The sequence below is a fragment of the Vombatus ursinus genome, unplaced genomic scaffold, assembly GCF_900497805.2.
Source record: "Vombatus ursinus unplaced genomic scaffold, bare-nosed wombat genome assembly UNPS02014861.1, whole genome shotgun sequence".
NCBI classification, from domain to species: Eukaryota; Metazoa; Chordata; class Mammalia; order Diprotodontia; family Vombatidae; genus Vombatus; species Vombatus ursinus.
Genome location: NW_020954639.1, coordinates 283799 through 307757, shown reverse-complemented (window position 1 = coordinate 307757; position 23959 = coordinate 283799). Strand labels below are relative to the sequence as shown.

The 23959-nt window shown below is 37.6% G+C and overlaps 1 protein-coding gene across 1 annotated transcript in view; it reads left to right on the top strand.

Moving 5' to 3' along the window:
- Positions 1-23959, top strand: part of ADARB2 (adenosine deaminase RNA specific B2 (inactive)) — a 478277-nt gene that overhangs the window by 432739 nt on the left and 21579 nt on the right. Inside the window, exon 8 of the mRNA XM_027841560.1 lies at positions 4516-4684. Coding sequence (XP_027697361.1) covers positions 4516-4684 — 169 coding nt within the window. The remainder of the gene's footprint in view (positions 1-4515; positions 4685-23959) is intronic.

Sequence of the window (23959 nt, the reverse complement as noted above, 5' to 3'; positions counted from 1 at the left end):
GATAGTGACTTGCCCAGGGGATTCTTCATCTGAACTTCTTGGTAAAAGATGAGAATAAGACACCAACAATATTATACCAATACTTTTTATTCAATTATAAAAAGCACATGATGCAGTGGATAGAGTGCTGGGTCTGGAGTCAGGAAGACTCTTCCTCCAGAGTTCAAATCTGGCTTCAAACACTTACAAACTCTGTGACCCTGGGGGCAAGTCACTTAACCCTGTTTGCCTCAGTTTCTCATCTGTAAAATGAGCTGAAGAAGGAAATGGCAAACCACTCTAGTACCCCTGCCAAGAAAATCCCAAATGGAGTCACGAAGAGTCAGACATAACTGAACAACAATAATATCTTTTTTATATCTACACAAAAAATAATAATAATATTTACCCCTCTCAAGACTATTTCTCTCCGAACTTTACTCAATATAAGATAAAAAGCATGAGGATAGCGGTAATGATAATAAATTAGTCCCTTACCTAGGTTTCTAAGTAATGAAACTTTTTTTAAAACAGTTCTGCAGATGAAAATTTTATGCTTTGAAAAATAGGATTCGCTACCAGAGGCAGCAAGGTAGCACAACGGATAGAATACCAGGCATGGAGTCAGAAAGACCTGAGTTCAAATATGGCCTCAGATACTTACTTGCTGTATGACTCTGGGCAAGTAACAACTTCTGATAGCCTCGGTTTCCTTAATTATAAAGTGAGAATCATAACAGCACTACCACCCAGGGTTGTTGTAAGGATAAAATGAGATATTTATAAAGCATCTAGCACAGTGCTTGGCATATAGTAGGTGCTTAATAAGTGTTTGTTTCCTTCCTTTCATACATTTACTCTCTCCTTTTTGTATGTATTTATTTTTCTATTGCCATCCCAATATGGTGTAATTGAAAGAATGTTGGCTCTAGAATGAGAGGATCTGAGTTCTAATCCTGGTTCTGCCACTTACTACCTGTGTGACCTTTGGCAAGTCACTTAAGCTCTGTCAACCTTAGTTTCCTTACCTGGGTAAGGAGGTAATTGAACTAGATGGCCACTTGGGGCCCTATCTGCTTAAATCTACTCTCTCTTTTTTCCCTTCAAAACCACTGAAGCTACCACATGTGTAATTTAGATAGAGCTATGCAGTTCTATTTATTATTTCTTTGCTTTCTTTTGATACTAACCCCAGAAAAGTAAGTAACACAAATGGAGACTTTCCTAAGGTCTGGAGTCACCCTTCCCTTTCTGCAGCCTTCTCTCCTTCCCCACCTTCAAAGATAAAGTTCACAGACCTACATACAGTGCCCAAAATACTGCCATTTCTTAGGACCCTCTAAGTTTGGGGTGTTTATATGCATAAAACAGGCAGGCCCTGATATTTTTGTACCCTCTCTCATCTTGGGCACACTATCAATCCACTCCAGAACATTTCAAATTAGTCCCCTCTAATTTCTGCTTGGATTGACATTTGTTCAGACTCAAGAGGCATCTTCAACCTCCTCATGCCATTTGCAATTAGCTGAGACGCACCAAGAGAGCACGGGCACTACAAGATCAGAAACACTTACGTTCACCATGGTATTGATCAAACTGAACAGGGGAGAAGCCAGAGACTGCAGCCTGTGACTTACAAGTCTCCAAATAAACACTCCCTGGAAATATTTCAACCACCTGGCCCTTCTGGTGAAAAAAAAAAATCCTACAAACAAAAACCAGGGTTAACTACTGAAAACAAGTTGTTAATTCAGATCAGGTTCAGTGTTTTCATGCATATTAAGAGGGTCTAAGTTCTTTTTATGGGAAATTTACTTTCGCACAGGCTGTGGATAAGAATTTTCCTGAGTGTAATCAAGAAAGATGGGCAGGGATTTTATGGATCTGAATGTTTCTTTTCACTGATGGTTATTAAGTTGGTGTTTAAAGAAATGAGAAGGAAAAAGAAATGTAGGGAGGGAGGGAAATCAGAAATTAGAATTACAATACTGTAGACAGATTTCTCTTCACTAACTGCCTCAAGGATGGAATCGTTTTCATGTTATATATTCACTATACAGAAGGATCATATTACGGTAGAAAGGACTTTGAGTTTAAATAGCAATAATAATAGTAATAATAATAAAGATGACATTTACATAGCAACTTGGTTTCACAAAGCGCTATTGACAGATTATCTCATTTGATCCTCAGGACAACCATGCAGGTACTATTATTATGCCCATTTTATAGGTGAGGAAATAAAGACTAAAAAGCTCAGAGTCAGAAAATGTCTGTATAAATCCTGCCTCCACAACTTGCTGCCTGTGTCACCTTAAAGTCTACGATTGTCTAAGGCTTGGACAATTCACCTCATTTTTCTGAGAAGAGACTTAAGTTTCTTTACCATTGTGGCCACCACTACAATATAACTACCAGGCAAACGCCTGGGGTGTTCCTGGGTATGGACCCTCCACAATGTAATATAATCTTGCTCCTCTTATGGAGGATGCCCAAACCTCTTTCCCAGGCTATCTTGCTCACTCCCACCTGCTCTCACATTAGCAGCTCTAAAGTACCCAGAGAAAGACCACCAGGACATAGTCACACTCAAATTCTCTTTCCTCATCTCTATCTTCTGGCTTCCCTGGATGTCTTCAAGTCTCAGCCAAAACCTCACTTTCTATAAAAAGCCTTTTCTGATTCCCCCATAACACTGATGTTTCCCCCACTCTGAGCTTATGTCCAATTTATCCAGACGTGGCTGTTTGGATATTCTCTCCCCTAGGTGGAACAGTGGATGGAGTGCCTAGCTCAGAATCAGGAAGACTTCCTGGTTTCAAATCTGGCCTCAGACACTTACTAGCTGTGTGATCCTGGGCAAGTCATTTAACCCTGTTTGCCTCAATTTCCTCATCTGCAAAATGAGCTGGAGAAGGAAATGGCCAACCACTCGAGTATCTTGGCCAAGAAAACCCCAAATGGGATTACAAAGAGTTGGACACAGCTGAAATGACTGAACAACCACAATGTGTTTCTATTTACACACCCAGCCACTCATAATAATACATTTTCACTTCTTAAAAATAACCATGTACTTAAAAATTAAGGCAAAAGAAATAAGAAAATACTTACATATTAAATCAAATGCATAAATGATTTTTTAAAAATATGCCTCAATCCACAAATAGACCTAGTTTAAACTCTCCATCAAAGTACTCAATATCTCTGGGGGAAAGAAGACACACACTCACAGGAACCTGGCAAGGAAAGCACACCACACCATGGAGGAAAATCCATTTGCTCTGGGTAACTCATAAGACCAGACTGAAGCCTTTGATGTCATTGGTCTATTCAGGGACATCTGCACCACAAAAAGCTACTGATCCTCACCACTTTTCATCAAGACAAATCATCTCATCTTCTATATTCAAATGTAACATTTACAAATATCTTTAAAAGATGTTTAGAAAGCATTACCTCTTAATTTGAATAACAGCTGCAAAGCTGCAACTTCAAAGCTCATCAAAATGGCCACCTCAGTCAGTCAATAAACATTTATTAAGCACCTACTATGTGCCCGCCATGGCGCTAAGACCTGGGAACATAAAAATGGAAAAAAGATAGTCCCTGCCCTCAAGGAGCTCACAATCTAGACCCAGGGGTGGGGAACCTGCAGCTTTTGACGGAGTCCAAATCACAAAACAGATTTATTTGGATTCTAGACAATTATTCCCTCACCTAGATTGTACATTGTCCAATCCTAAGAGACCTCATAACAAACAGTTCAAGTGACTCTGAGGAAAGCAAACAAACCAACCTAGCCAGCTTCTCCCTATACAGAAAAGCAACTACAATACCCATCTTTTTCTTTTCTGTATTCCCCTCTCTTGCTATGGAGGGAAGGATGGAAAAAGAAAAAAAAGAAAAGAAAAGAAAAAAGAAACATGTATTCCTAAGAGGCTTCACCTCTCAGAAGCTCTGGGGGCGCTAAAGAACAACATCTAAAGCTAAAGTTCTCATCCAATGAGGTTTGCTCAGAGTTGCATTTATATACCCCCTGCTATTTCTTCACTCTTTGCTTGCCAGGTGCTTTCTTCCTCAACCTCAGTCTCTGATGCCCCCTTTCAATATCTTAAACCAACATCTCCTCGTTCCCATTTTATAGATGAGTAAACTGAGGCTGAGAGAAGTTAAGTGACTTGCTCAGCGTCACACAGCCAGTAAGTGTCTAAGTCAGTCTTCCTGCCTCCAAGTTAAGCTGTCTACCCACTGTATCGCCTAGCTGCCATTATTTGCTACAATACCTAGACCATCCATGGACTAAATTGCCCTTTTCTCCATTCTGATTTGGCAGGTCCCTCACCCTTTCACCCTATGCCATCCAAAGGAGAGTGCCATTTTTGTCCTCCTTCAAACTTTAGAATCCTTTGAACTGTCTCCCTATGCCCCCTCCCAGGAAATAAACATTTTAAATATCTCTGGAAATTGGATGTTTTTGCTATCTGTCTGCTCTCTATAGCTACTGTCTCTCACCTCCTGCTTTTTACTTCCTAGTAAACAGCAGCCGGCACATCGTCAGGAAGTTCCGAGGACACCTGCGAACGAAGATAGAATCAGGGGAAGGAACCATCCCTGTCCGGTGTCACAACGCTGTTCAAACATGGGATGGCGTATTGCTAGGTGAACAGCTTGTCACCATGTCATGCACAGACAAGATTGCCAGGTAAGGGTCAAGTTTCATTTTGACATGATGATGAAAGGGATAAGAAAGATTTAGTAGGTAGATACTTCAGCTAGAGGGATCTTGATCGGCCAAAAGAAAGTGAGCCTTCACAAAGGTGCTAGAAAAAAAGAGGAGGACATGATCTTTGGTGATGCTGCAGCATTTTCTATCTCAGAACAAATTTACCAACCACATATTAATCATGTACTTGGCATGCCTGTAATTTCCCAGACTGTATGCCAGATATGACATCAAATACACAAGAACGTAGATTCTGATCCTCATGGGAGAGTACCATTGACTATAAGGAAAATGGTATAATTTACCTCCCTGTACCTGCTTGACCCAGCTCTATCAAGAATTAATAAGACAACCAAAAGAAAATAAATGTATGCAATTATTTCCATTTCAAAGTAGGAGAGAAGGGGTAAAACCCTAGGAAGAGATGGGCAGTTATCAAGTAGCTTTTCTTTGCAGAGAGGAAAAAAAAAGGAAGAAAAGATATTATCACTGATAATATTTTCATGTATTCATAAAGGGATGAGAGGGGAAAAAATCAAAACAATTTTGAGTTCAACTGAAATTCTTTTACTGCTCGAAGATACCACAAGGTTTCTAAATCAAAGTCTCTAGTTCCCTAGAAAAATGAAACAAATTAGTGGTTTAGAATTGAAATTTTGCAGTCTCTGTGGTTTGAAACATCAATAGACAGTAAATTAAATAGAGGCTACAGAACCAGCCTTATATTTGTTGTGGATAGGCCTGTCAATACTAATATCATCTAAATGAACTGAAGTTCTCTCTTTTTTTTTTAAGAAAATCTACTTGTATAATAAAATTCTGCACATCAATAGCTCCTTCTCATAAGTTTCCAAACTTTGAAGAAGAAAAAAAAGGAATAGTAGATCCATTTCTCTAGGGAAAAGAAATATTTCTAGATTTTTTAAGTGAACCTTTAACCTTAAGAACTTAGGAAATTCAAAAGAACTGAGTAAGTTGGAATGTTGTTTCTGGTGTCATGGCAAAGATTAAATACAGATTATATTTCAGTTCAGTCAGTCAGCTTTTATCCAGTGATTAAACTCTGAAATCCTTAAGGAAACATGAAATCTATCTACCAAGTCAAATCAAAAAGCATTTATTAAATGCCTACCATATGCCAGGCACTAAAGCTAAGGGCCAGGGATACAAAGAAAGACAAAACAGCCCCTGCCTTCAAGTGGCATAAGTATACCTGTCTCCATAGTATAAGTAATAGCATAATGGCCCTGCAGAAGACTGGAGAGAAGGGGAGAAGATATGCTTTGGAAAGTTTAGTATATCAACTAGGAACTTAACCTATATATCCTTCACTGGTTCCCAGTCTCATCATTTCTATTTTATTCTATGCCTCTATTCTCTATGTTTCTTTCTTGTTCTCTTCTTTAGTTCTTTCCTTCCCCAACCTACTCTTCATCCAGAAGGTCTTATACTTCCTTGTTAATCCATAACCTTAAGTATTTTTTGTTTCACTTCCAAAACGAATTTTTTGGTTGGTACCATCCTTTTCAGATTGGTCACTGACTTCCTGGACATGATCACCTCCTCCTTGGATGTATGCATCTTCTTTTGGCTATATCTACTCCCCTCATGCTCTCTCTCCCAACCCCACAAGTGAACAACCCTCAAAACCCATTTCCTACTGCCTGCCAACTCAAGGTCCCTCAGATTTACCTCCCGTGTCTTAAAGTAATGTCTCTGATATTTGATGATTTATACTGTCACTGCCTATTTCTGTAAGCAAACTCCTAGACTGTAAAACTGTGTAACTCACTGAGTCTAAAGCTCAGCACAATATGCACTGGAGAGCTATTGCCAATAACAACTGGCAATAATAAAAAGGATGCTGTTGATATTGGAAAGCAACAGGGTCCGGATTAGGAAATAGTAGATGAGCCCACAGCATATCCAATGACACTGGAGGATTCTGTGCCTCCATGACTACTGGAGAAGCCCAGACCTTTAAATAGAGAATCAGAGAGTTAAATTAAACAAAGCACTTTTTTTTTATAGAATGGATCTATATTTGCTATCTTTCAGCCAGAGCGTGTGTTACGTGAATGATTTAAGATCTCAAGCATTCTGTAATATTCATTGCGAATTGGTTTCACTTAAAAACAATAAAACATTTAGTTGTTTTCTATCCAGTTATATAAATCCAGAAACCAAACCTCAGAACTATGATAATTTAGATTGAACAAAGGATATCTTATCTAAAACTTAGGCTTAAAAAATTCTGTCCAGGGACAGAAGATGGAGGGATGGTAAATCATTTCACTTTCAGGACAAAAAAGTGACAGCTCATGAGCAAAATTCAATGGTTCTTGTGCAACTAGAGGCCACATCTGATGCCAAGGGGAAAGGATAAGGCAGGAAGATGGGAAAATTCCAAATAAGAAAAGAGAGAACAGGTTTCACACTCATTCTCAAGCTAGAATGGGGAACCATTTCACTATCCATTTGAAACTTTTCACTCTGAACACTTCCCTAGTATTGATTAAACTATACTTATAACATTGAATGAATTATATTTATAACATTGAACACTGACTCCATGCAAAGTCCTAGGCATCATAAATAAGATAAAGATAGAGTTTTTTTCTTCAGGGAATCCAGTTTAGAGCTTACATATTACATATTTTTCTATCCCTCCTAGTGTTGACTTGTGATTTGCCCATAATGAGCATCCAATTTAACAAATTTTTACTAAGCATTTACTAGGTACCCAGCACTATGTTAGGCACTGATGACATAAAGACAACAAAAATAAAGCTATCCCGGCACTCAAAAATCTTACATTCTATTGGGGATCATTCAATAAGTATTTGTGGAATAAATTAGAGAATGAAGAAATGGATAAATACAATCTAGGTTCATGTAACATCATTGTGAGAATAATTAAAAAGCAAAATACAAACAAATGCATAGGTAGAGTACAGATTGAATACCTAAGGGAATTTAGCTTCTCCCAGGCTCCCCTACATTTGGCCCCTGGAAAGGATGGGGGACATTCATCCTTAAAGCTCCCTAAGCCTGATCTTTTTTATTGCTACTGGGATTGAGAATAATACATTCTACATTTTTGGATATGGCCAATAAGGGAATCTGTTTTGACTGTTCATGTTTTGTAGGAAAAAAAAACTTTTACTTTTTTGGGTTGTTGAATTTAGGAGAGAGAATATGTGAAGGTATGAAAATAAAAAAAATAAAATTCAATTTTTAAAAGAAAGAGAGAGAGAATATATTTCTTACTTTGAGGCAGTGCTTAAATTGAAGCCCTGAAACCTAAGATGTCATTGGGACCCCAGGCATCCTAAAAGAGATGCTTATCACCAAGTTTCACACTGTGACCATCTTTCCAAGGGAATCAATCTTATTCAGCAAGCTGTTTGGGAGCCATTTTCATCTATATTTATAAATTTCTAACTGCCTCTGCTATGAGACAGAGTTTCAATTTGAGCAAATGCTAAAGAAAAAAAGTGTTAAAGCTGAATTGTTCCATCATCTATGTCACATAACTTCTTATTTATTTAAATGACAATCAATTAGCACAATTATATCTTTAATTAGGGATAATGTATCCATGAGATGAATACCATTTGTAATTCCCTTTGCTAATTCTCTCTCACATTATTTAAAAGTAAACTAGAATCCATTACAAGAGGTTATTTACTAACTAGGTATAGGAACAAGATCCAGACCACTCCAACTCCCCACCACTCCCTTCAAAATACTGGTCAAAAGCTAAAACACATTGGGAACCAGTTTTTAAATCAATAGACCCTAAAAAGTCATATAAATAAGACCACAGCACGTGCTGTTCTGGATGTAGAATATTGTAAATAACAATTGACTTAATTTGGGGGCATGACAGGAAGCTTTGGTAGCAAACAAAATGTTGGGTTTATAGCACAATAAACATTAGAAGGTTAAAAGCTCAATGGACATTGGAGATTGTAAATAAATGAATGAATCTTTTGATTCAATGGATGATTCGATAATTAGATAAACATCGACAAAGAAGAAGATAGATAAATGTTTTAGGAGACTCCCTGATGTTCTGTCAGTAAGAAAATTAGTTTCATTTTTTTTTTTTTTGGTGTCCTGAGAGGTGTTTCGATATACTTCCTTTTACAAGCTGCATAGTTGAGATTCTCTAACTCCCATAGCAACTGTTCCTACATCAGTGGGAGGAGTGTTAGGGGATGAAGGGGATGGATTTAGCTGATTGAGTCCAGCGCCAAAGTGTCCCTCATCTTTTCCTAGGGTTCAGAGATTAGAGACAGGGGAGAGATGGAGGCGAGATCTCTCCAACGATCAGATCCCCTTCAAATATTCTAAGAAGCAACTTTGCTCTGCCCTTCATGAGTGAGAACAGGGCACCTTCATGGGATCAGGCTTGGAACTACAAGGAACCTTTCATAGCATTTCATTCAGTGACTCATTTTTTATTTTTATTTTTTTTATTTTAAAAAGTAAATTTACTTTACATGCATTTACAATGTCTTTCCCAACGCCCATCCCCCACTGAATAACAAAGACAAAGAAAACCCTCATCATAAATATACATAGTCCAGAAAAACAAATTCTCATATTGGCCATGCCTGAAAATGTGTGTCTCTTCTCTGCATCTTAAGTCTATCACCTCTTTGGCAGGAAGTAAGAGGAATATTACAGCTTCAGTCTTCTGGACTTGTGGTTTATAATTGCTTTGATCAAAGTTCTCAACTCTCTTATTTTTCTCTATAATGTTGTCATTATATAAACTGTTCTCATACTGCTCACTTTACTCTATATCTGTTTAAAGAGGTCTTCCCAGGTTTTTCAGAAAATGTCCATTTCAAGATTTCTTATGGTACAATCACTTCATTTTACAAGTGAAGAAACTGAGGAATGGCAAGGTAAAGTGACTTGCTCAAGGTCACAAGAAAGGAAGGGAGAAAAACTACACTGTTCCCTATTTCCCTTTCCTTCATTTTACAAATGAAGAAACTGAGGCCCAGAGAGGTTGAAAGAGATCCATTTCTACTTATTTATCCAGGACAGTTGGGTGGCACAGTGGATAGAGTGCCAGGCCTAGAGTCAGAAAGACTCATCTCCCCAAGTTCAAATCTAGCCTCAGACACTACTTCTGTGACCCTGGGCAAGTCACTTAACCCTATTTATCTTAGTTTCTTCATGTAAAATAAGCTGGAAAAGGAAATGGCAAACCATTTCAGTATCTTTCCCAAGAAAACCCCAGATGGGGTCATGAGGAGTCAGATACAACTGAAACAACAAAATAAATCCAGAAAGAATTCCATGCCTAACCCGGGAGAATGTTCATGGACTATCCTAGCAGCCTACTTTGGTATCATAGCTTTATTTTTATTCATTTGTGTTCTAGATCTTTTCTTTCACATCCTTTGGTATAACTTATTCCAGTTGTTCATCTGTTATCACTAGAGGGAGTTTTCACACTGGGAGATCCCTCTGAAATCAGAAGTCTGAAATTTTTTAAAATCCAATTTCTTGAGGAAATATCTACTTCTCTTGGGAAATGCAAAATGAAAAATGAGTCTTAGACTCAAAGGAGATCTGCTTTCCAACTCTTTTTCTACTAACCAACTGTTTGATGTTAAAAAAAAAGTTGCTTTACTTTTTTTAACCTCACTTTCTCCCTCATGAACTGGGGAATCATAAATTAGGTGCACTCTAAATTTCCTTCCAACTCTTGGACATTCTATGTCTCAATAATTCAAACTCCTTGAAGGTAGAGATTATTTCATTCTTTGTCTTTGTAACGCCATTGCTTGGCACAGTGCCTGGCACACAGCAAGGGCTTAATAAATACTTGTTGATTAAGTTCTATGCATCTCGAACCTGGTGTGTTATCCACGGCCTTTGGTTATTCATCTTCTCTTATCCACTGCCCATTGGCCCAAATTCTATGTGTACAGCTTGAGGAAAGAAGCAAATGCATACACAGAATCGCCAGAAATCATCAAATACCAAAGGACTCCATAGCTGTGCATGTCCCTTATCACCTATATCTCTATTACTTGATCTTCAGGGAAAAGTATTATTGTTAACAATAATAACAATGGTTAACATTCATATAATGCTTTAATTTTTGCAAAGCACTTTTCATATCTCATTTGATTTGTATGACAACCCTGGAAGGTAGATGATATTATTAACACCATTTTACAGATGAGGAAACAGAGGCAAACAGGTTAAGTAACTTGCACAGGGTCACCTAGTGGTCAAATTTGAACTCTGGTCTTTTTAACTCCAGATCTAGCCTTCTAGCCACTGTGCCACCATCCATCTCCTCCTCTTCTCTTCCTTTCTCTCCAGAAAAACTATTGAATAGTAACAATGTTGTGCATGCATGTGTGTGCATATGTATTTTATATATACACATACATATATACATATGTATATATATATATGTGGGTGTGTATATGTGGGTGTGTATATATATATATTTATATTTATACACACACACACACACACACACACACATATTGTAGTAGTATGATATAGTGATGGGCAACTAGGTGGGGATAGTGTGCTGGGCCTGGAGTCAAGAAGACTCATCCTCATGAGTTCAAATCTGGCCTCAAACAATTACTAACTGTGTGACCTTGGACAAGTCACTTAACCCTGTTTGCCTTAGTTTCCTTATCTGCAAAATGAGCTGGAAAAGGAAGTGGTAAACCACTCCAGTGTCTTTGCCAAGAAAACCCCAAATGGAGTCACAAAGAATTCTTCACAACTGAAACGACTAAACAATAAATGATGTAGTAAATAGATTAGGTCAGGAATACTCAAGTTGAAATGTAACATTTTGGTATTTTGTGTACACGCTAACTAATAATTTGATGCTAATAACATGATAACTAATAATTTCCCCTTTTTGAATTCACTAATTTTTTGAGCAAATGAGCTGATTGTTTTGATCATTTGTAGACATGGCCCCTTTGAGCACTAAACCTAGAACCAGGGAGACCTGTGTTCTAATCCAGCTTTAGATACTTATTACTTCTATGACCCTAGGCAAGTCACAACCTGTGTCTGCCTCTATTTCCTCATCTGTAAAATAGAGGTGATAATATCACCAGCCTCCCAGAGTTGTGGAGATAAAATTAGAATGATATTTATAAAGCACTTAGGAAACATTATCATCATCATTATGTGATTATAATTATTAGAAGGCAATACTTGACATTTCCTTAACCCCATTATGATGAGAATCTCAAAACCATTTTTCAAACAACTCTTGATTAGGGTGATCTAATCCCTAAGATAGAGAGCACTTAATTCTTAAGTCAGAGTATTCATCCCGGTCTACTACAAAATTACCAATTAATTTTGAAAGCATTCTCATGTGACATTTACCCAAATCCACAAAATGGGCATGTTCACAGCCTCTTTACCAAAAATGAGTAACAGTCATATGTTGCTGTTCAGTTGTTTCAGTCATGCCCAACTCTTCATGACCCCATTTGGGGTTTTCTTGGCAGATACTGGAGTAGCTTGCCATTTCGTTCTTTGGCTCATTTTACAGATGAGGAAACTGAGGCAAACTGGGTGAAGTGACTTGCCCAAGGTCACGTAGTAAGTGTCTAAGGCCAGATTTGGACACAGGAAGATGAGTCTTCCTCACTCTGGTCCTAGCACTCTATCCAATGAGCCACCCAGCTGCTCTAAAATAATCATATGACTTGCACCCAAGCCTGAGGTAGTCAATGCTGTCTGGTTAAGACTATGCAATAAAGAGAAAATATTATGACCATTCCCAAAGCTGTTGAAGAAATGGAGGTTGCATGTCACCGATTGAGTCCACAATTCTATGAATGTGGCAGAAACAAAAAGTTTCAGTTAGACAGCACCAATATCCACTTCATTAAGACATTCTGGACAGCTCTAACTGTCCAGACAGCTCCAGCTCTCTGCTTCTCACTGGGCTAAGTACTCAGGCTGAGGTAAATCTAGCTAACATTCTATTGAGCCACTTTCCTTTAGACATGATCGGCATCTAGTTAAACCTCTGAATTTTAATGAGCCAGTCTGTCCCCTCTCTAACTAACAAATACCACAGCCTGCTGGAAGCCTAGACGAAACCTGAGTTTTATTTGTCTCTAAAACTCAGAAGTTGAGTGACACTTAACAGTCTAAATCTTCTGGAACTAATGTTCCTTTAGATACGGTTTCTAATTTTAAGTACCTGAGCCTGATTATTGATCAAAATGTGTCTCTAAATGAACAGATTAAAACTTTATGAAAATGAAAAGCTTTAAAAAAAAGATAGCTTTTTCTCTAGAGAAAACAGTAATGTCTGATTTCTAAGCTTAGACTTGAGACTGAAAAGAATGAAATTTCTCTTCCGATTATGGAGATTTGCTGCTCAATATTCCCCTAAAGTGAATTTTTCTTTTTTTCTCCCTTCAGAAAATAAAAAAAACCCTGACATTCTGTCTACCTGTTTTATTCACAGTGTTAACAGAGGTATGTTATATGCTGTCTTGTTTTAAAAGTCAGACTCTTGAAGTCAGAAGAGAATATCATTTGTGACTGTAGGCTTAAAATAGAGGTCCTAGTTAAACAACTGTCATTCTCAAGCACTCAAACCAAAACTTGTACAGCACGGGGGGAAAATCGATCCTTCTGGCCCCTTGTTCTTTTAGCCCAGACAGCAGAGCTCACTGGCTTCTTGGCTTCTTTATCCTCATAAAATCAAAATGTTCTGGCAACTTTGATGGTAAAAGAAAGTGGTGAGACATGATGAAAAATGCTATCCATCCCCAGGCAAAGACCTGGTGGAGTCTGAATGCAAATAGAAGCATACTATTTTTTTTCCTGAGGTCTTTTTTTCTCTGTGTTTTCTTTCACAACATGGTTATTTTGGAAATGTTTTGTATGACTACACATGCATATCCTATATCAAATTGCTTGCCTTCTCAATGGGGGGGGCAAGAGAAAGGGAGAGATTTTGGAACTCAAAGTTTTATTTATTTAGCTTTTATTTAGCATTTTACTTTTTCCCCAGTTCCATGTAAAAACAATTTTTAACATTTGCTTTTAATTTTCCAAATTTGGAACTCAAAGTTTTAAAAGCAAGTGTTAAAAATTGTTTTTACATGGAACTAGGGAAAATAAAATACTAAATAAAAAGAAAAAATTAAAAATAAAGTGCCAAGTTACCAGTTGAAAAAATCTCTCTTCCTCATCTTCATTGCTTTTTCAATACTGTCACATTCCATTTTTATAGCTCTCTTGAAGTACTTTCCTATTCTCTCCTTATCACAAATGAGCAAGATAGGAAAGACAGATATTGTTATTCTCTTTGACAAATCACAGAAGGATTTGAATCCATACCCTCTGACTCCACAGCTAGGGCTCTTTTTAAAAATAATATTTTTTTTTCCCCAATTACTCATTGCCAGGGTCTTTCTACTGTACCACAAGGACCTATACATTTATTCATGTTTATTGGGAGACTATTATAGTGTATGGCACTGCACCAAAAACCATGAAATAAACAAAGAAATATAATACAAGGTCTCTGTCTTCATGAATCTTGTAATATCATTTGAGAGGTAGAATTTACTATTTAATTCTATCCAACAAAAATTTAATAATCACTTACTAGCTGTGTGACCCTGGGCAAGTCACTTAACCCCAATTGCCTAAAAATTTAAAAAAGAAAAAAAATTTAATAAGTGTCTATTATGTTCCAGACACTGGTGATATGAGACAAAAATTAATTTGGCCTTTCCCTCAAGGATATTGCATTTTACTGGCAGGATACAATGTGTATACAAGAAAGTATAGTACCATGAAAAGTGAGGAGGAAGAGAGCACATCAACAACTGGGGAAATCAAGGAAGGCATCACAGAGGAGGTGGCAACATATTAGGCCTTGAAGACCAACAAAGATTCGGAGAGTTAGAAATGAGGAAGGACCACATTTCAGGCATGAGAAATGTCTTCTATGAATGCTGAGAGGCAGGAGATGGAGTATCAGGTTTAAGCAATAGCTAGTAATTTGGATCATTCAAAAGACATATAAAACAAGGCTAGAAAATTAGTTTAGTCATACTGTGGAGGGTCATACACACCAGACAAAGGAATTTATAATTTATTCCATAGACAATGGGAAGCCATAGAAGACTGTTAAACAAAGGATGCATGTGGTCATACCTATGCCTTAAGAGTATTCTGGCATCTGTATAAAGTGTGACAGTCAGTCAAAGGAATAAAAGTTTTACAGCATAACAATAAAGGACCAGTTGAGATCAGACAACATTAATTTGATTTGGCTCCCATTAGTATAATTGTATGCCTTCCTCTATTAGTAATTAGTAACTCTAGAATATGACCAGAAAAAGTAGTTGTTGGTGGAGGGTCATTAAGGGTTGAAGATTTGGTAGGTGTGAATGGTAATAGGACAAGAGGGAAAGGGAGTCAAGGGTGAAGAAAGCATGTGGTTGAATGCGTTGACTCTAGGGTCAAGATTTTGAAGAAAGGAAAGTGATGCCTTACCTACTGTAATAGACTGGGAGAACTAAAGGGTGCAGTCAGGCCAAAAGATCTGTTTAGGAGGAGTACAGCTAAGAGAGAGACAGAAAGAAAATAGTGATCAAAAAGGGCAATCTCGGCATTCATAATCTCAAAGGAAGCAAACTTATGGAAAACAGTGGGTTCCAAGGTTTGTCTGTCCCTGTGGGTGACAAATAGGGTGAAACTGTAGATTATAGGAATAGAGAAAGGTGGTGACCTGAAAGGTCAGAGTATTTGAGGGAACATCAATGAATATACTGAAGTCTCCGAGTATGAGGATAGAAATTAGGCTAGAGATAAATAAACTATGAACCAGATGCTAAACTCCTTGAGTTTAGGAGAAGGACTTGGTGGCAAGTTGGTCACAGTAATGAAGACTTGAACTAGATTATATAAAGGAACTGAGGGATAGCTAAGAAGAGGGTGTTGAATGATGGTGGCCAAGTAAGATTCTGGAAGTGGTTGTGACAAATAAGATAGAAGACATGAAAGAAAAAACAATGAGCATTCAACACAGTGGCTGGTGAAGAAATGTATTTTAGAAGGAATAAATTTAGAAGGAGTAAAGTACAAGGAGATAAAGGTTGTGGAAAAGAAGAGATGGAATTTATTAATGACTAAATAAGGATTCTAGTGGGTGGGAAAGGAAGAACAGAAGAAAGGGACTGGGGAGTGGTTGGACTGAGCTAGATAGGGATAAGAGTACAGGAAGAAGTAGGAAGGAGGATTTAGCCTCAGGAGATGATCAGTTCTGAAGAATTGGAATTAGGGAAGTGGAAAGTGTGATTTTGCTTATTATAAATGTGAGTTGATTGGAGACTCACCCTTGGGGATCTTGTAATGATGGAGGCTACCCTGGATATAGTTTTCCTTCTCTATACTGAGAAGCTTGAGGAAGGGAGTGGCAGGGAGTTCAGGCAAGGGATCTGGGTTCCTAAACCAAGCTTACGTGAACCTGCCTGATAGTTCAATCTCCAGATGACAGAGAATAAAGTGCATTAGGAAGATAATTTTATCTATGGATCATGCACTCAGACATGGTGTCTGAGGCCCTAGACTTCAAGGGTTTTAGTCTGGTGCCTAAGGACCCAGTAAAAGCAACATTAAACCTGTTCCAGTCATGTCAAGACAACAAGCACTTACTAAGCATCTGTAATATACCAGGTACTGTACTAGGCCCTGGGGATACAAAGAAAGGCAAAGAAACTCCCTGATTTCAAGGAACTCCCAGTCTAATCGAGGAGACAACATACAAATATGTATAAACAAGATCTTTATAGTATAAATTGGAGATAATCGAGAGAGGGAAGGCACCAGCATGTAGGAAGATCAGGAAAGGCTTCTTGTAGAAGGTGATACTTTCACTGGGTCTCAAAGAAAGCCAAGGAATTCTGAAGACAGAAATGAGTAGGGAGAGAATTCCAGTAACAGAACCTGTGAAGATGCATGGAGTTGGGAGATGGGGTGTCTTACTTGAGGAACAGGAGAGGCTTGTGTCAGTGGTTTCCCGAATGGGAAGTCAACAGAGAGGAATAAGAGGTAGGAATACTAAAAAGGCAGTAAGGGGCCAGGTTATGAAGGGGTTTGAAAACCAGATGATTTTCCATTTGATCCTAAAGATAATAGGGAGGCACTAGAATTTATTGGATAAGAGACACCTGTGCTTTAGGAAAAATCAATTTGACAGCTGAGTAGAGGAAGAATTGGAGTGAGGAAAAACTTGAGGCCAGTGACTTCAGTCCTAACTCTAGGCATAGTCTAAGGCCCTGGGAGAGTGAACCCTAGGCCTTTGCTTGAGATCACAGACTTTCTGGCTCTAGATAGGATCATGGAAAAATGTCAAGAGGTACTCATTCTTTGTGTGAAAGTCTAGTCCTTCCAGCTCCAGGAAAGGGGGATGGGACAAGTGGGGTAGTGCTTCACCTTTGCTTGGTGTTCCAGTCTTACCAGCTCCAGCCACAGTGAGTGAGGCCCAACAATGGAGTAACACTAGGCCTTTGCTCAAAGTACCCAGGCTTTGCAGATCTAGGCATTTTCATTTTAACACAGATTTTAAGTTTAATAACAATCCAAGAAATATTGCAAGACAGTCCATGATTAATTGCCAAATGAATGATGCAGGCATCAAGTACTGTGAGTTCTGGAGAATAACATCCCTATAGGGAGATTAAAAAACTAAAATGTAGGGTGGTTTTGACTCACATAATGGCAGGGGAAGTGTGATGGCCTTAGACTAAGGGGTCAGAGTTGGTTTCAAACTTTGCCTCTGACATGTACTGACTATGGTCTCTGGGCAGGTCACTTAACCTCTGAGTGCACCAGTGAAGCCCAAGTAAGACGAATTGCCCAAGGTCACATAGCTAGCTAGATTGTCAATGTGTTTATTCCAGAACTCTCCTTCTTTACCATATTTTTTAAAAGCATATCCATGAATGGACAAATATTAACAAATGTAAGAGGAAGTCATTCTAAGAGTCAAAATTGGAGTCTAACACGTTTTTCTTTAGTCCCTGGAATTGAGGACTTGTCACATAGCTTCAGAAATTCATGATGGAAAAGTCTCTTCATCTTTCACCATAAATATTCATAATCAATTCAGAGAACTTTTTCTCTATATGGTAGAGATGAGTGAGTACTATGACAACCTATGAATAAACAAATGCAAATAGACACACGCTAGAATGTGGTGATATGCAAGGAAGGAAAGAAGAAAGGAAGGAATGAAGCAGGAAAGGAGAGAGAGCAAAGAAACAAGAGAAAGAAAAGGGAAGAGACAAGGAAGAGAGAACGAAGGAGGGTAAGAGAGATTTATTAAGCACCTACTATGTGCCAGGCACTGTGCTAAATGCTTTAGAAATATTATCTCATTTGATCTTCACAACAGCTCGGGGAGGGCTGTTTAATACTTATTTTATAGGTGAGTAAACTGTGGCAGACAGAGGTTAAGTTCCTCACAGAGCTAGAAAGTGTCTGAAGCCAGATTTCAACTGAGGAAGATGAGTCTTCCTGACTCTGGTCCCAGTACTCAAAAGGGAGATGTCTAAAATTATCAAAATAATCAGTTCATTTGCTCCAAAAATCAGTCAATTCATCAAGGACAGGGACTCATCAAGCTATTAGATAGCATATGTGCAAAATATGAGGCTAAATGATTTCCTTTTCAACCAGTAGTCATGGTACAGGTGTGGCCAGAGGAGAAGCTTTTCTTCTGTGTCAACTCTTGCCCACAGTGAAACAACCCTTTATTACACATTTGATAAGCTGCTTCTCTGCCCTCTTTCAAAGCAATGAAATCACTCGTCATTATCCTAGCATCCCTCATTACATTGAAGAGTATATCACCCTTCTGAACATAATCCAGTCAACAACAGTGTAACTATAGACATACCAGTTTCCTGGGATCCCCCAAGCTACTCAAACAGTTGGACTTAGTAACAACGAATACTCCATGCCTGGCACATAGTAGGTACTTAATTAATACTCGTAGTTGACTCAAGATGCTCAAGGATCTTACGGGTCATAGAATGGGAGGCAGTCAATTTCTTTTTGTTACCAAGAAGTATACTTGCCATGATCTAGATGGGCTTAATGCTAATAACCCCATAGAGTATTAATTCAGCTACTAGACACTAAGAGGCCTCTTGTGTGCTACTTTTCCCCTATGAAGATGATGTAAACCACAAGTAAAGCATGAGCTTTGAATAATTTTTCCAAGTAATAAGGAAAGTTTACACTGAGCCATTCATATTCCTTTGCCTCATTCCTCTTAAGAATAACCCACATATTTGCAGGACAAATGGTCAACAGTTTTCAGAATGCAGTCTAGGACACCAAAATAGGTACTTGACCTTAATCTTATTAGCACTATGTCATAAGCAAACAAGCCAACTCTTGTCAAGGCCCTCCCTGGTCACGTGTCCAAATATAATAGGACTCCTGAAGGAACTCTAGAGAAGAAAATGAAGATAAGGAATAGCTCAAAGGCCTTCAGGAATCAGCCCCAGCCCTGCTTTTGGGGGAGCCAACTCCCATTTCCTCAGCCCTCTTTCTAATATCAATCCTCAATTTTGCCCTGAGAAAGTAGTACTTCCATCCAACACAGACATTGAAGGTTCCTGGATAAATGATGATGCAGTTTCTATCACTGAAGGTTTGGATTTATCTTAACAAGCACAGAACTCTTTATATCCAGAAAGAACTCACCTCCCAGGATAGGTAATTGGTAGCTGCAAGTTTCATAAGGTAAAAAGGTAATAACTGAAAGAAACCTCACTGGGAGCTATCCTTGGTGCTTGCAAGTCTCAGACACGGGTGCCAAAGTGTTTCTCTTCCAATAATTTGTCCTTTGGGCCATTGGCCACAACTCAGTCAGCCATCTTGACTAATCCTACCTTGTCTTATATTCAAGAGTACCGCCAGCAAACTTTCCTATGTAGACCTTAGCCTGTCCAATCACACCTTTCACCAACTCCTGATTACACTAAGCCACATCGTGACCAACAACATACCATGCTTACATCTATGGAGGACTGGCTGGCCACTTCTCTTAAGACAGGACAACCCACTTCCCACACAGGAGCTTACTGACTAGAACAATTATGTATTATTTTGTAATTTTTTTTTATTCTAAGTTTAAATACAAAATGAGAAAGAAAAAAAAAACATTGCCATGTACACAGCAGACCATAAGAGAGGATTCAATGTAAAACAATAAATTTCCATTTCAAGAAAACCTATATAATGAATACAATACATTGTTTTCAAAGCTGCCCAGCTTTTCTTTGCTTCCTTGCTGGTTTTTTTTTTGTTCTCTGCTGTGCACTTTTTACTTTATTTTTCCCCTCCCTCCCCCCACCACCCTAAAGAAGGTTACAAATAAATGTGGATAGCTATACATATACATAGATATCTATAAACATACACATATATACACAAGTACACTCATGCATATATATGTAAGACCATACTATGCTTATTTCCTCCTATCATCTGGTTCTCTGAAAGTAGATAGCATCTTCCTTCCTAAGTCCAAGTCTTTCCATATTTTTTCAAAGTCAACCATTTCATTATTTCCTACACCATAGCAATATTCCAATCCAATCACATCCTATCTGAGAGATTGTCTATGAAAATTTTTCCCCCAATTTTTTGCATTCCTTCTATCCTTGGCTACATAGGTTTTATTTATACAAGAAAATTTTAATTAAAAAAATTGAAATTATCCTTTTTATACTTCAACAATGCTCACCTTATAATATAGTTTAGTCTGATACTGCTGAAATCTACTTCCTTTATATCTTTTTTCCATGATTTCTTTGAAGTTCCTAACCTTTTGTTCTTCCAAATGAACTTTGTTATTATTTTTCCAACTCAGTAAAATATTTTTAGTAATTTTATTGTGATGACATTGAATAAACATATTAATCAGGTAAAATTGCCATTTTTAAAATTATATTGGCCTTACCTACCTACGAATGGTAAATGTTACCTCAATTATTTAGTTCTGAGTCTATTTGTATAAAAACTGTTTTATGTTTATGTTCATACAGTTCCTGTGTCTGTTTTGGCAGGTACGTGCTTAAGTATTTTGTACAGTCTAGGTTTTTTAAATGGTCTAAAACAATATTGAATAATATTGCTGACACATAGTGTAGTTTCTTTTTCACTTTTGATTAATTTTATTTTAACTTTAACTTTGTCTGAGATCATGATTACTACCCCTGCTCCTTTTTACACACTAAATTCTAGTCCTGCCCTTTATTTTATGTTTGTGCATCTCTCTCATTTTCATTATATTTCCTGAAAGGAATATATTGTTGAATTCAAATTTTTAATCTGCTATCCATTTCCATTTTTTGGGTAAATTTGTCCCATTCACATTCTAAAGCTGCAATTACTTGTGTATTTTCCTCCTTCCTATTTTTCCTCCTATCCTTCTCACCTATTTACCCTATCCCTCCTCACTCCTCTGCTTTACTTCTACCCATTACCTTGCCCTCCTATTCTTTAACTGAACCATCCCTCTAAGAGTACCTCCCTTATCCTCTCCCCCCAACCCTATCCCCTTGCCCTCTTATTTCTTTCTGAATTTAGAAGAATTTTCTGTCCTTCTAGATATGTAAATTGTTCCTCTTTAACCCATTCTTGATGAGAATAAGGTTCCAGAGCTATCTGCCTTCCCCCCACTAACTTCCTCTGTATCAATTTTTACTTTTATGCCTCATTTGCATGAGATAATCACTCCTTTTTATCTCTCCTTATAGTTTTATTTTTTTTTTAGAATCACCACACCATACTCAGCTCAGCCCAGGCCCTTCTTTCAAACTACATGCTGCTAATATTTTCACATATACGAAGTAAACAATTTGACCTTATTGAGTCCCTTATAATTGGTCTTTAGTTTTTACCTTCTATTTCTCTTGGATATCGTATGTCAGACTTTCCCTCAAGTTCTGGGGTTTTTGTCACAAAAACCTAAAAGTCTTTGAGTTTGTTAAATATCCATTTTTTTCATTCAGCAATAGACTTAATTTTGCTGGGTAAGTTACCCTTGGTCTTAACCCGTGTTCTTTTGCTCTAGGGTAATATAGTATTCCAAGACCTATGGTTCTTCAATGTAGTAGCTGCTAGGTCTTGTGTAATCCTTATTGTAGCTGTACTATATTTAATTTTTTTTCTTGTTGCTTCCAATAGTTTCTCCTTAATCTGGGAGCTCTGAAACTTGGCTGTAATTATGCCTATCAGTTTTCCTCCTGAGATCTCTTTCAGGTGGTCATTGTGGATTTTTTTCCTATTTCCATTTTGCTTTCTTGTTCTAGAACTTCAGGGTAACTTCCCTTGATAATTTCTTGTAATATTGTATCAAGATTCTTTTTTTTGTCATAATTTTCAGGTAATTCAACTATTCTTAAATTACTTCTCCTTGATCTGTTCTCCAGATTGGTTGTTTTTCTTATGAGATGTTTCACTTTCTCTTCTATTCTTTTGATTTTTTTGAACAATTCTGTATTTATTTCTGGCTACTGGAGAAAATTTCTAGGGTAGAAGATAGAGGGATGGCCTCAGATTCAGGATGATCTGGTGTCAAGTCCCACCACAAACATACTAGCTGTGGTTTTTATGGAAGTCATATACTATGTCAGTACACCAGTCAATGCTAATTATACATTGATTAAAAATTATAGAACAGTTGCAGATCCTCTTTGGTAGAGGATCCTTATTTCCTCATTGATAACTACCTACATGGATGAAACCACAAGAATGTACAAATAACACCAACAATTATCACATAATGTCAAATCCAATAATTATTCTTACAGTGTTGCTAACTCTACCTTAGGTCTGGTCAAACTTTCTCCCAGCATTAGCCCATTATGTGTATTAAGCCATGTGGACCCAGATTTAGCAAGTAAGGATGCTTTCATGTTGCCATTATACTTATCTGATAACAGGCCATTTCCCTAACAGGAAAAGAATAAGACATGGTGAATATTCATTTATGAAAATACCAGAGTGTGGAGCCAAGTGGCCCATGTTGTCACATCACTGCCCTCAGTAGATTTAAATCTCATTTGAAGTAATGTCAAGATGTTAAACTGATAAGCTAACAGCCCAAAATGCCCATTACATGCTGAACCTAATGATTATCACTGTTCTTTCAACTTATCTGAGAGGCTCACACTTGAAGTGATAGACTGGTCTGGAGCCTATCCCAAAAGGGATCTTGTAATTGTTTTCATTGTTAGTTTGAGGCCAAGATTTGTCCTCAGTAAGGAGATTGTGTCTCTCAGCTAAAGAAAGGCAGTTTTTTTCCAAGATCTCTTCTCCACTTATCTGTGGTATTTCAGTGATTGACAAACAGACAAAAACATATTTATTTAGGGATTATCTATATTGAAAACTGGACATAGGATTTTGTCTCTGTCAACACTGCAGTAATATCAGCTGTTTGAACAAAAGGTGAGATATTTTTCCATTCAATCCAGAGTGCTAAAAACTCTCCAGTTTATATGCAGGAAGACATTTGGTTTTATTGATTCTGTTAGCTGAATAAGTTGAAAATCCTATAACTAAGCAAGCAGAAGGTTGATTTTCTCCTTATTTTAAAGGTTATTAAGAAGAGGACAGATATAGAAGTTATTTGTCTTTGGACAATCTTGTACAGTCAGAACCATTCAAAAATGGGCCCGTAATTTTTTTTCTCAAACCCAATACATCAACGACCTCCAGTGTAATGATGTGTTTCCTGTGAATACTAATTATACTTTGCAAGAAGGTTGAATAAAGTACTGTGTTATAGATGGGCATGTCACAGTTTTCTTGCTTTTCACTGATGATGAATTTTAAAATAACCTCAAAGTACCCCAAAATCCCATCAATTACTTAAGCATTTACCTTCATTTACACCAGAATCCTTTGCCACAAGCCACAACTTAAGATCATTCTGCCCAACCAGCCCATGACTGATACTTTTTTTGCAGACAAAGCTATTTCTTATAAACAGGCTCATGAGTAACAGGGAATGCATTTGGGATAGGGAACAAAAATTACAATAAGATACTGAATCATAGACTTCATGACAAATATAGTCATTTCCTCTAGAACATACCTTTCTTGTTTCTTCAAAAGAAAAGCATCTATAAGACCAAATGAAGATCATTTTACTGATGATGGACTTTCTCCTTGTTT